Source organism: Hippichthys cyanospilos, chromosome 10, assembly GCF_059441005.1.
Source record: "Hippichthys cyanospilos isolate Australia breed blue-spotted pipefish chromosome 10, RoL_Hcya_1.0, whole genome shotgun sequence".
Lineage (NCBI taxonomy): Eukaryota > Metazoa > Chordata > Actinopteri > Syngnathiformes > Syngnathidae > Hippichthys > Hippichthys cyanospilos.
In genome coordinates, this window is record NC_142378.1 from 1,458,690 (window position 1) to 1,472,706 (window position 14,017).

The window sequence follows — 14,017 nt, forward strand, 5'->3', positions numbered from 1 at the left end:
CTTTGAACGTATTCACAAGAATTAGTTTGCTTGTTATAAGTTAACATCACGGGCATCACATATGCAAAATTATTGTTTGAATGAACGAATAATAACACAAGTTGAATGCTTAATTTATTAGGCACTTTGTAACGTGTGGTAGCAAAACAAAAAAAATGGAATATTTGATTGTTGAACAGCATTTTATTAGAAAGTAGACTTAATGTGCGGTACGTAGCACCGAAAATTGTGTGATTAATACAAAGAGTAAATAAAAACAAAAGTATATGTAACACGGTATAAAACAACTCACTTAAATATTAAACTATACAGTTATTGGACTGTGCATTAGGACGTACAAGACGGGCAGTTGTGAACATGTTATTATACAAGTCCTGCAGAAGCTGTGAGGTATTATCACATTTTGGTATTTTTCAGCAATCCCACCTCAAAATGGGAGGGGGGGGGGAGGTTGCTTTATAGCACACCGTCAGGCCTCTTCTCCAGATTATACTCCTGAGTCCGCAGTACTTTCCAGCCCAGGATGGCTAACAGCGCCACGCCCATCACTTTGTAGCCCACCAGCAAGCCCAGATACCTGCAAAAATAGCCAAGGTGGGAGGAATGTAGATTTGAGATCAGAACCGCTTTTGAGTCGCAGATAAGGAATCTATGTATGTTCATATTTTGATCTTTGAATGTTAGTTAGCATCCTTCATCGTTATCATCATCATGGCTTCAAACAGTTGACCTTTGGTCAGCGATACAGGGCTCAAAAAAGCTGGTCAAACAATCAATCCCAGAGCTACTAACGCTCTGTATAACAAAACAAAATATATTAAAAACAATTATTTACTTGTGTGAAAATATGATTTTTATTCTCTTACTGTTTATATTTTATTTATCCTCTTTATTGATCATATACCTATTTGAGCAGCGATCACAATTTCGCTGTGTACAATGAAAATAAAGGCATTCTATTCAAGAATATTTTCATTTGTACTTTGACTCATTCAACATAAAAACAAGCGAGGGAAATGAAGAATAAAATAAAAAAATAACCCTATTAAAAAAAAAAAAATACTTCACTGAGCTGGAGGGCAATAAAGCCACTCTGAAAAATCAGACTGACCAATTTAATATTCCTTGATAAAAAAAATAAAAAAAATCCCCGAGTCAAATCCGGTAAAATTGCTTTGAGTCTGACTCGAGGCACATGACGAGTGTCCCACATTTGTCAAGCGAGTCTCGGCGGCCGTGTTTTTGTGCGCCACTGACCTGTTCCTCAAGACGTCGTTGTCATAGTAACCGCAACTGAACTTCTTGCCGCACACCCGCTTCCACCAGAGGCACGAGGTGTCGATGGCCATGCCGAAGAGCGCCGGAGCCGGGAGCCACGCTGGGAGGACGCCAAAGTCACAATTTAACCAGCTCGACTTGACCCAATATAATAATCACCAAAACTAGCGATCGGCACGTACGATTTTTCGGACTTACCCAAAAGCCTCAGAAGGAGGAACTGAACTCCGATAGCAAAGGACTTCTCCTCCGACGCTACGCTCCTGAATAACAAGAAAACTCACTTAGTCGCTCACATGCGCGTGCGTCTGAAATATGGATGAGTTTTTAGTGTGTCAGCCTGACCTGAGGAGCATCATGTACATGGGGTTGTGGGTGAAGCAGGCGACTAGCGCCCCCGCCGACAGCATGAGGATGACGGGTAGCAGGAAGTGCGGGCACTGGTTGGCGCAGGGCGACGGCCGGGCGTGACTGTGGCTGCCCGCTATGCACCTGCAGTTGGTGTACAGCTGAAAACACACAATTGGACAATGATGGGAAAGAATAGCCTGATTTTATTAAAAAAGAAAAAAGTCTGCTAGCTTAATGCTAATACACAATGCCTGATGCCATAGATGGGCTAACACGTAACATGTTTGTTTTATGTAAAACTATTCGAGGGTGTTTCTAAACTTTTGACTTGCATTGGATAATGTTACCTGTATGACTGTATTATGCGGGTTATGTCTGTGTGCTATTGCTAATTTGTAAGATCCATGTATTATTTCATTGGCATTGCGCTCACGACTGCACGGTGCAAGTAAATGGTTTCTCCGCAACAGCCCCTTTTCCCATACTGTATTTTTCTGATACCTGGACCATGTGTGTGTTGACGGGATTTTTGGTGAAGTTGGTGCAGCCGGCGTGGCACGGCGAGATATACTCCACCCCGTCGGAACCGCACACCGGGTTGAAGGCGCCCGAGGCGCACGAGCAGTTACCGTAGCACACGGACGGAGACCTGCATAAAATCACCATGGTCAAAATGTGAACTACATTAAAAAGTATAGAAATAGAAACAAAAATCACAAATAAGAAGGCCGATGGATGCTCACCCGTACTGTCCGATCTGGTAGTGGTTGACCTGGGACACTTTGTGCGTGGAGCAACCCATGAAGAAGAGCGGCACGCACATCAGCGTGGAGATGCTCAGCATGAGCACCGAGAAGCGAGGGATGTTCTTCAGAGACATTCCCGTCCGCTTCATGATGACGCCGCCCGCCAACATACCCACCGCCACGGCCGGCAGATTGATGGCACCTAGGGGAGGAGGCGCGGACGGTCCGAAAACAGTTTCCAGTCAAGGAGATCTTTGCCCAGGCTCTTTTCGGGACGAGGTGAGGAGGTGACACCCACCGACCAGCATGGTGCTGTAAGCGGCGGAGGCGCCGTACTGGCGCTCCAGGAACTTGTTGAGGAAAGTGGAGAGGCCGGCGATGACCGAGGAGAAGCAGCACTGGGCCAGGATCAGGACCAGGAACAAAGGACTCAGCAGAAGGTGGAAGAACATCCGAGGAAACACTACAAAGACAAAAATCTTCCTCGGTGAATTGAAGTTTTGGAATTACCAAAACATACGTGCTAATTTCTGTTAGCCAGTCTATGACGTTTGTGTTATGTGCTAGCACGAAGCTAGTTACAGTTTTGGAAAGTCACAGTCATAGGTTTTTGTTGCAAACAGTACACACCATATTGTGGCATTTTCGGACCAAGGACCCAAAGGAACTATGTGGAAATAAGTTGAGGAGCTTCATTAGGCCAAAGATGAAATTCATTTGGACAGTCAACCTTTTTTTTTTTTCTAAGCAAGTGGACCAATATATTCAAAGCAAAATAAGATTTCCAAATTAGTTCCATTATTTGGTCCATTTCATAAAAAGTACAATGTGAAATGTTCACAAAATGTGATTATTTTGATTCAAATCATCAGTAATTTCCACAATTCAACCGCAATTCAACAAAATCATGACTCAGATGATCAGTTTTTCATCTACAAGTGCAATTTACATGTTACAGTAGTATTTTTAAGTACCTCTTTTTCAAAAAATGTGGAGGAGTTAAGCCACAACATGTTTGTTTTGGGGTTTTTTTCTACATGGTATTGACAAACCTTTGATTGTGACCTATAGTGGGTGGGCAGCGATAAACGGGGTTCAATGTAAAACGACGAGGAATATAAGGAACCTACTTTTCAAAAAGTCGAACAAAGAGACGCGAGGTTTCTTGAAGTCCCCGTTGGACTGCCCTCCAATCATCTGCAAATATACAAGTGTCAAAAATGTTCAACATTGTTGTCTTACAACTAAAAGAAAGACCAACACAACCTCTGAAGATGTCTGGTGAATCTTTTGTTTTGGGGATGATTTATCGGGTAGTTTTAGTTTTTGATGCACAACTCTTAGATGAGTTACAGTAATGTTATTTTTTTTGTGGAAATTAGAAAGATTCCCAGTATGAGTTTTATTTTTCTATTGATTTTGTAAAAACCTTTCAATTAAAAATATGGTTCAATTTGGTTCAAAAAAATTGTGGGATATAAAGCGGTTTCGTTTGCAGTGAGGAAGTACAGCCGGTAGATGGCGGCAAATCCTTCCAGGAGTTCTTACCCGTCCTTCTGAAGGCATGGTGCGGGGGAAGAAGAAATAAGGAAGGGAGCAGAGCGCCAGGCAGGCCGACGTGATGAGGAGGCCCATCCACCAAGCGCCCACCCAGCGGGGGTCGCCCGGACTCAGAGCCTGAGCCGTGTCGCCATCTGCGGGGAGCAAAAATAACAAATTCAAAATCACGCGCGGCAGAACGAGCGGGAGGTCGTCACCTGAAGCCACTTTGTCCACGTCCACGTAGATACGAAGCATCCCGGAACACAAAAGGAAGCCAAATGCCGGCCCAAATACGGAAACGGCAAACAAGATGGCTGCAAATGACAATAAAAGGCTTACGTTGGCGTCAACTACGATTAAAGAAAGACTTAAACTGGCCTGTGATACATGAAAACATTAAACAAGACTCAAATGGTCTTTGGTTATAAAACATTGAACAGGACTCAAAATTGTCGTCGATCCATTCGAGACTCAAACTGATCTATGACGTTTACAAAATATATGACTCCAAATACTTTTGGATGGTTAAGACTCAAAATTCTTTGTTTACAAAAATATTCAGACTTAAAATTGCCATTGAAATCACACAAACGTTTGAGATTGTAAATAATGTTCTATTAACTGTCTTTAACGGGACTCGAAATTGTCTGATGTTTATAAAAACATTCTATAAGACTCAAATTGGTCTCTGTTTACGTAAACTTTCACTGACTCAGAATCATCTGTTCGCCATTCAAAATGATCTTCTGTTTATGAAATTGTCTGAAATTTTTTTTGACTCAAATAGGTCTGAAGTTTACAAAAACAAGACTCAAAATGGTCTATGTTTACGTAAAGTTTGACTAAGACTCAAAAATGATTTTATCTTTACAAAAACACAAATTTATTTGGGATTGGCTTATTATTAGTCGAGGGTGTCAGCTACCCCCCCGGAAAAAATGTATTTGAGCAGAATTCTATGGTTTATCATTGATATTCCTATTTCAAAGGACAAGAATTTTTTTCCATGGAACTGAAAGGGTCACCGCGCTAAATTCAAGAATATTAGGTCTTTGATATATATACAAGAGGTTTAACAAGACCGAATTTGATATTTCCAATAACATTCAATGAAGTGTCGCCGATGTTTGGGCCTAGGATCAGAAATTCGTCCCTTGCAATTGACTGTACAATGAAATCAAAACCTGACCGAAACGGTGCTCGCAATCTGTTGAGAAAATACGGAACGGCCAAAGGGTCGTTTACCTATGTAGAGCGGAGAATTCCCGGGCGCGGCGAAGTCGTCGATGTAGGAGATGCCGAAGGGCTGCATGGGCACCGAGCCCACGCCGAAAAGCAGCTGGGCGGCGGCCATGAGCATCCACAGGGTGTGCGTGTCGGCCAATCGCCTGCTCTCGTCCCGGCCGCACGACTCGGCGGCGCTGGAGTTCCGCCGCGGGTCGCAAATGTCCTGGCGGTCTGAACAAACCGGACGGACGCATACGTTTTACTTTCTCTCCGTATACATTTTTTTTTTTTTTTTCACAATCTATAACAGTAAATGTTGTAGTGCATCTTAGGTTCATCCAGGAATTTCACACGCAAAGCCCAAATTCCCATCGTTTAGCGAGTGGTGTATTTTAATTTCCTGAGCCCTCATGAAGGTGGTGATGGTGATTTTCGCATCAGATAATACGCGGATGATGAATTTCCTCCCAATTAAAGCAAAGTTGAGCTTGAGAAATATACTGCGATAACACCAGGCGCCGTTCTTTGCTGTACACGGCATGACAAACCCTCCAGCGTAAAGTCATTTATTACATTACAAACTGTTGATATTCGGCTTAGTCAGAAGGAAATTACTTCATGAGTTCTTCCCGGGATTTGCCTTTGGAAGATTCAAACACTCTTCACTCTGTAAAAGTTAAAAATTTAGGCATTGCTCGAACCCAACAGCTTGTTTGCAGCCATTTTGTTCATCAAAGGCTAAATTGTCTCTTTAAAAAACGGGAAAAAAGGTCCCTGGCAGTGAATGAGTTAAAGTGGCCTTTTCCATTTGCCTGTATGTTTAAATGAAAACGTTTGTCCTAAGGACTTCATTCAAGAAATAAACTAATCTTGAAAGTTTCGAGACAAATGTTGACTGAAGTGTTTCAGTTCTTACTGAGTAACACCGAGTCGTATTGGTACGGCTGCGACAGGAAGTGGGGCAGAGCGAGCATCATGGCGCTGATGGACATCAAAAGTCCGCCGATGCCGATGATGCGAGGGCGGTGCACACGATTGCCAAAGTAGCTCAGGAAAACGATCAAGACGGAGTTGCTCACCTGGAAAGGCAGATGGAAATGTCAAGTTTACACTGTATGTTTTTTTTTTTTATCCATCTATCAATTATCTGATATTATAGATGCTATCATGCATATTATTCCTAATTTACTGGACATATAAGTATGATACAACCGTTAGTCGCACTTTTTTTTGACAAAAATACACAATGAAACAAAAGTAAATTATATCATCAAAATAGGGAAAAAGGAGGAAAAAAATGCATTAAATACACTTTCAATATTTCTGCATGAATAGCAATTATTAGGTTTTTTTTTTAATCAATGTTAAGAGACTTAAAATAAGTGCCGATCTCAAAGACCAATAATTACACAAGGATGTTGAATTTAGAAATGTACATGAAGGTGAACTCTTCCTTAGAAAACATAGGAACTAGCAATCATTCGCAATTGTTGGCTGTTGGACTAGAAAATCGTGATAGACTGTTTACCTTGCACCACAAGCCTGTAGTTGGTTTTGCGCTGTGAATCATTTCTAAATTCCTTCGAAAACGCAGCAAAAATGGGACAATCCAAAAATAAATATAATGTTTTCTGGTACGGCTTTCCATAAGAATATATATGGATAGTAGTATGTAGTAACAAATCATGAAATATACATGTTAGCTGCGTAAGTATTACGTAATATTTTTTAAAGTCATAGTTCAACCTTATTTTCAATGAAAAGCGTGTATCATATCCATCTCCCGCATCCAGCTATATGACATCATCACTGTGATGCATTCAGGTTCCGACTGGGCGTAGGAAAGATAGCTCCTGATACCAAACGCGAACGAATCAGTCAAGACCTCGCTTCTCAAGCAAAGAATTGCAATCGAGACCCAGGCGCTGGTTGGCCGTTTTTTCTTTTTTTTCCCCCCCTTTTCGCCAGCGAGCGTCGGCGTTCCCCTCTCTTTGTTTGCGGCTTACCTCGTGCAGGGAGGACAGCGTTCCCGCCGAGTAGCTGCTGAGGCCGTAGCGTTTCTCCACCGTGCTGAGGGTGCTCTTGAAGTAGGAGCTGTACAGCAGCTGGGAGAACTGCAGCAGACCGTGACAGAGCACGAACACCTGCCACAAACATCATAGCAGGATTCATAATCACGTAATAATGTCAAATAGGTTAGACAGAAAAATCTGAGCCGAACAAAAAAAATATGGAGAGAACATGCTAAACTCTCAGTTAAATGCTAAACTTTAGCAGTCATTTCTGACAACCGCGGCCCTGTTTTTAGAACTTAAACGCCTGGTTAGTTTGCGTGGCTGCTAGCAGCGCAGAGTTTGGCTAAATGCTAAACTCACAAAGCTGCTTGAAAAACGTACAGATGGTTTTGTAATGTGTACCAGTTTTTCAAGATACATCGCGAGTTAAGCAGTTAGCTGGAAATCTAAACTAGCGCTCGGTTAGTTCGGAAACTAAGGATGCGTTCAGGGTCACTCTGCAAAAACTGGGCCTCAGCTGTCAAAATGATCGAATGGCAATTCTGAGTCATGTTAAACCTCGTGTGTATGGTTTTGTAATGTGTGCCAGTTTTTCAAGATACATCGCGAGTTAAGCAGTTAGCTGGAAGTCTAAACTAGCGCTCGGTTGGCGAGCAAACGAAGGATGCATTCAGGGTCACTCGGTTAAACGGGGCTTCGGCTGTCAAAATGATTGAATTGCAATTTTGACATGTTAAACCTCTTGTACATGGTTTTATAGTGTCATCGCTTGCAAGTTCTTTTTAAGTTGTTTTTCGAATTTAGCGGTAGCGCTGTGTTAGGAAGCTAAAGATGCGTTTAGGGTCACTCTGTAAAAACGGAGCCTCGGTTATCAAAACGATTGAATGGCAAATACTTTGTGAGTTTAGCTTTTAGCTGGGGTGTGCTTAGTGACGCGTTCGAGATCACTCTGTAAATACGGCAACTTCGCTATCAAAATGACATGAGTCGCATTTTTTTGCACACAATTGCTCTTTTGTTGCCTATGTAAATTCAGTCGCTTGTGAATAAATGACAGGAGGCCCAATTTTCCATTTGAAAAACGCGGTCAAGCGGAAGCGGCGAAGCACCGCTGATGAGTTACACGGGGCTCGAAATCATCTTTCGTGTCTCCGAATTAAGCTGGGGGACTAAAACGTTCACAGAACAGAAGAAGAAAAGCATACGGAAGCATAAAAACACGTGTTTGACATACTGGAGAACGGATTCGTCCGAAAAAAGTCATTAGTTTGAAAACGACCCCAAATTGCCGTAAAAACGGATGAATGACGGGCTCTAGTGGCAACGCAGCGTTATGTCACTCTTAAGCCGCCTCGCGTTGACGTTTGAAGTGTCGCGACGAGAGACGGGAGCGCCGTCTTTGTTTCCACACGCCGGTTCGTCCTTCAAAGCCGCGGCGGCGGGGAAGAATGGAGGGAAGTGGGCTCTCCCGTTTCAAACGTTTGCATGACGGGCGACGTGGGCCTGACCTGTCTGTGGATTTCCACGCGGAAATCTCTCTTGTTATTTTTGCTCTTTTAACCGGAGCGATCGGGTCGAAGAAAACGAAACAAAGGAAACGCGGCGATATTCCCAAGACGGATGGCGAAATCGACTCCCTTCATTGTGAGGCGGACATGAAAGTGTTTGGCTACACAATAGTCTTTTTTTTTAAGGTCGTTATCACCCCGACTAGAGACGTAGGACTCGACTTGCTATTATTACAAACAATTATATTCACTTAATTTGTTCGCGGCGCTAAACGTGAGCGTCGTTACCATCGACTGGAAATTGCTTTTGTTAATAAATGTGAATTCAAAGAGCTAAAATGATCAAACGCATGCTAACTTCAGTAGAGGCTTGAAATGGTTTTTGATGTTTACGAAATATGTAGATTCTGGTCAACAACTTAAAAGTTGTTTATGATTCTTTCTAAATGTAAAAAAAAAAAACTAGATTGTCTTGAGTCGGGGTCCCCAATACTAAGTTTGTTTCTCACTATAAGATGTAATATCAGCAGCGGCCAGAGGTGGCGCCAAAAACCCAAGATCAAGCCGAGCAAAGCACAAATAAATAATAAACTGTTAAAGGATAAACTAAATCAGTTTCAAACCCGGGACCAGTTGATCCAAGGACCGGTACCGGGCCACAGACCGGCGGTTGGAAACCTCTGTTGTAGATCACATTAAATCGCACACAAGAATAAACGGAAAAAAGCGCAAACAACGATGCTAAAGTTCACGATTATTTGAACTAAAGAACTTCTGTTACTGGATTAAGATTGTTCGATTTTATTATTTAATCTTGTGCATTTTTCACGTTTGCTAACGTGTTTACATTGCTCACTCTATAATTCAATGATTAAAGCAATAACCTCAGTAACAGTATTTAGATTATGCTATGCTGATTCATCTATTATCATTCTATTATCTTATGTGATTTGGGGCTCGCTACGTGACGTTTTCGACTCGTAGGACTAAGCTAACGTTGCTATCTTAGCCTCATTCTCCCAAAAAAGATTGCAGGATTGCTTGAAGAATAAGTAGATCTCTGGGCAAAAAATTTTCGGTACCTGTAGACTAAGATATTGACATGATGATTTTGTTAGGTCTACACCTGCAATCTCCGGGAAAATAAATAAATTAATAAAGATTACCCACAATTCTCAGGGTCCTTCAATCATTTATTCAATCAATTTATTCAGGTTCAGCCCATTTTCACGTTTGAGGTTGAAAATTTGGAATAAATGTGTCATATATTCTCATACCTACTGTTACTGACTACATTTTCATTGAAGAATTTCTCCTGTAACATTTCAACATTTCATACTATGAAAATAAAATAAAAACGTGCATTAAAACTGTCGATTTTCAGATCAAATCGATATCAGTATCGGAGAGCTGCAATATCGGTATCGTAATTGAAAAAATGACCTGTGATATTTACATAAACCTTTGCGAATTTCAAGTCTCAGATATTATCTTTGATACACACAAAAGCATGTTGCTTACTACGGGTTTTTGAACGTGTCTTTGAGTTTATAAAAACAAAACTGAAAAGCTGTCTTTCAACGTTAGCCAAAACATTTGTTAAATTCTACGATGCTAAAAAAATACCCGTTAGGTTCAATGACATGAATTGATGTTTGCGGAGTTGACAGTTAGTTTTTTCAGAGCCTCTAATGTGCATTTAAAAAAATGCAAGCTAGTATTTAAAGAGCTATTGAATTTCTTTGATGTATCTAAAACATATACAACGTGTCTATCAAGGTGTTAGCATATATAGCATCTTGGATTGCAAGCGGTTAGGCTGCAGTGCTGGTGTACCTGATGTCGTATCTGCTAAGTGTATCAAAATCAATCCATCATTCCCTTTTGTCTCCAACAATGGCGATGACGGAAATATCCTTGAAGAATTTATGTTGCAATCCCGCTCGGTACGTGCGCACGCCGAGAATGTGTCAACGGAATTGAGTAAATAGAGCGGCGCTGAATGAACACGGTGTTCCGCAGCCAAGAAAGATGGATTTATTATCAAGCGTTTCTCGGAGGTGCGAACGGGGATGAATAAACAAAGTTACGGCACAAAAGGGCCTCCACTCCCATTATCTAAACACCAAGGACCACCGCTGCGCGCTTCAACCACGTCGGGTAAGGCCACCAAACTTTCCGACGAATATTATCGGCAACGCCGGAATACAGTAGCTAGTCGGCCTAAGTTTTCATAAAAAACAAAAAGTGTTTTAGTCCTGAAAAGTATATTTCAAATCATAATACAGTAAGACGACTTCAAGCACGGTTTCAAAATCAACAGAATCGGAGGAAGATTAAAGGGGCAGAAGATTCGATCCAAAACGGACATGTGCTCTTGAGACTTTTTGTGGGTCTTCTCAAAATAGACAGATGGACCAAAAATCCACGCTGACGAGTAAAATTGGCTTTGTAGGCTGAATTTTCAAACATTGAAGTCCACGGCCCTCCCACCAAAAGACAAAAGTGAAATGGGCAGCTAAAAAAAATGGCTGCCTGTCAAAAACTTTCCCAATGTCAAAATTGAATAAATAAAGTGTAAAATAATGTGAATTTCTAGTGTTATAATAAGCAAGAAACTGTAGGCGGTTCGAATTTAGTAGTAAAAACATTTTCATCTTAAGTCCCAACATTTTCAGGCTTTCTGGTATGTTACAATGTTTTTATATTTATATTAAATAAACATACAGTGACCACACACCACCAGTGCTCTCTTTTTTCTGAATTCTGCCAAGGCCTAAAATAAATTTGAAGCAAAATAGAAGTCAACAAAGTAACAAAGGGCCTCTTGAGCTATAAGTGACTTTTTTAAAGATTATATTCTGGCTCAAATGAAAAAAAAAAAAAAAAAAAACACATCAGGAGCAGCACAATCGCCAGTAATTGAAACTAAAAACGGTGCCAAAATTGGTTTCTTTTTTGTGTAATTACTGACTGATTTTATAAGCTACGTTACGTCATATTACAGATTTTTTTTGTAGTGAGTGAATGAATAGTATTTTCATTCAGATAACTGAATACGTTTACATATTTTCTTTGAGGGCTCATTTAGTGTCAAATTTTCAACAGTAGTACTATAACAATTTCCTGTTTTGTTTTTTTTAGTGCAGCCTCGGTGTTCAAATTTCAAGTTGTCACAGTCACAGTGACATACCGTGCAAAAATATATACATTATTTTTGATCAAAACAAACTAGCTATTGCATTTTAATGCGGGTCAAACTGGTACATCTTGTATAATGCGTAAACCTATTAGCATTGTTTATGTACAATACACAGGAATAGGCAAAACATGTGGATAAAATATGCCGGACAACTAGCAACAAAAGCATTTTTAAAAGTTGTTTCTGACGACTTATCCATATATCCGCATATCCAATTTGTTTTCTGTGACAAAAAAAAAAAAAAAAAAGTCTTGTTCGAGTAAATGTTGACATTAGCATCGACGGAACTTTCACCTGCACATTCCAAAACAACTGTATTACGTCACTAAGCGTATTAAAATGCGATTAAATGAAGCTTTTATTATTTTTTTAAACTTACGAATAATCAAGTTAGCTCGTACCTTAATGCTGCGGAACATCATCGTCCTCCTGTGCCTCTTGGCGTCTTTGCTGGAATGAAGTCAAATAAAGCGTGCGTTTTGTGTGTGTGTGTGTGTGAGTGCTGGTGCGCATGCGCGTAGCTTTTCCTTTACGTTTCCCCCCCGGTGAGGGCCCGCGTGTGACGTCACCGTACACCGTGTTTCGGCGTAGCCAGATTTATAGTCAAACCCCGTTTATCGCGGGGGCTTGGTCCTATGCTCACTCAAAGCATCACAGAGGGCACGGAACTCAAATTCTAAACTTTCCTGTTTACTGTACGCTCATTAAAAAAAGATCTTACTGTATGATCAAATTAAATGAGATTACAAATCAGTCAGTACATGTTCCCGCTCAGTGAAGTCAGCATGCAAGAAAACATTGTTAGTGAACAATTTCCTCATTAAGTTGTCACTTTGGTGACAGGCTAATTGCTTCAAGTAAACAATGTCAAGGAGGGAGGCTGGAATCTAGAGCTCTTGAATGGAGTGGGGAGAAACATAGTGTGGCTTTACAATTATTTGCAAAAGTACACACATTATGTACTCAATCCTAAATATATGGAATTAAACCAGATTTAGCATTTGATGTAAACACTTAAATTAGATAACTTTTTCCAAATGAAATTCTTCCTCAAATGTATGTTTACACTTGTTCTAAGTCAGATTTTTGTGGTACCTAAAATAGATTTGAGAATTACTAGTGTTAAATCACAGAAAATGAAAGGAATCTTGACAAGTATTTTTTATGCCACTTTGCATGGGATCACATAAAACTTACAGAGGTCAAAGGTCGCCTTGATTCAGGTGTGATCTGCACCTGCAAAACAAGTACATGCAAATAATACTCTAAAAAAAAAAAAATAACCACATAGCTATGATAACGATTGAATAAAAAGGGTCATATTGACAAGTAAACTAGCTAGCTAAGGCTAAATGGAAACGAAACTATCCCTAATTTTAAACGCAAACTAAAACGCTAAGCTAGCTCACTTGGACCTGCAAAACAAGTGCATGCAAATAATACTCTAAAAATAAAAAAATAACCACATAGCTACAATAACGATTGAATAAAAAGGGTCATATTGACAAGTAAACTAGCTAGCTAAGGCTAAAGGGAAACGAAACTATCCCTCATTTTAAACGCAAACTAAAACGCTAAGCTATCTCACTTGGATTGATAGAAAACAACAAAGGTCAAAGGTTGCCTTGAAATAGGTGTGAGCTGTATCTGCAAGTCAAGTACATGCAGATAACACACACACTTCCCTTTCTTTGAAATTTTAGTTATTGAACCCTCACACAGTGAGAAAGGGAGCAAATATGTTACCTGCAATGCTTGACCAATTTTTAAAAAAATACCAAATATTGAGTGAATGACGTCAAATAATAGGAAGTTCTGTGGTCAACAACATGATGACGCATCCCAATCTGTCTACTGTGGAAGCTGCTGGGAGTAAATGGAAGATTTGACTCCTCTTCTGATGATAAGACCTTGCAAAATTTCCAGTGAAAGTATTTTTGGCGTGGCTCACATTTCTTTGGCGCTCCAAAAAAATGTCAGGAGAAGAAGAAGCAAAGTTTTTTTTCTTCTTCCAATTGTTTCTGATGATGCCGCAATTGCCATTATGTCACTGTCATGTGATATTAAATGTAATATATATTTTTTTTAAGCCCGGCAGTGAAATAGGCAGAAATTATTCGTAGCTTCGTGGCTGACCAGTTCGCTCAA

At 40.4% G+C, this 14,017-nt stretch overlaps 1 protein-coding gene across 2 annotated transcripts; it reads right to left on the bottom strand.

The window, feature by feature from the left end:
- Window positions 1-101: 101 nt before the first annotated feature.
- On the bottom strand, window positions 102-12,352 carry slco2a1 (solute carrier organic anion transporter family, member 2A1). Of its 2 annotated transcripts, XM_088425549.1 has the most exons (14): window positions 12,271-12,352; window positions 7,151-7,288; window positions 6,061-6,223; window positions 5,163-5,375; window positions 4,133-4,231; window positions 3,924-4,069; window positions 3,506-3,572; window positions 2,674-2,838; window positions 2,373-2,577; window positions 2,131-2,278; window positions 1,624-1,787; window positions 1,477-1,541; window positions 1,258-1,378; window positions 102-577 (listed from the first exon to the last, which is right to left on the bottom strand). In XM_088425549.1, the coding sequence occupies exons 1-14, from the start codon at window positions 12,289-12,291 to the stop codon at window positions 457-459; spliced, it is 1,836 nt and encodes a 611-aa protein (XP_088281675.1). In that variant the 5' UTR covers window positions 12,292-12,352; the 3' UTR covers window positions 102-456. The 2 variants fall into 2 exon arrangements, with proteins under 2 accessions (XP_088281675.1, XP_088281676.1); XM_088425550.1 differs by having other exon boundaries at window positions 3,924-4,231; window positions 12,271-12,312.
- Window positions 12,353-14,017: the final 1,665 nt, after the last annotated feature.

Bases quoted from the DNA above. Each gene is read 5' to 3' on its own strand.
- slco2a1 (XM_088425550.1), bottom strand. From the start codon at position 12,291: ATGATGTTCCGCAGCATTAAG. The intron at 7,289-12,270 runs GTACGAGCTAAC...TGTTTGTGGCAG, and splicing joins TGATGTTCCGCAGCATTAAG to GTGTTCGTGCTCTGTCACGG. The intron at 2,279-2,372 runs GTGAGCATCCAT...GATTTTATGCAG, and splicing joins TACCAGATCGGACAGTACGG to GTCTCCGTCCGTGTGCTACG.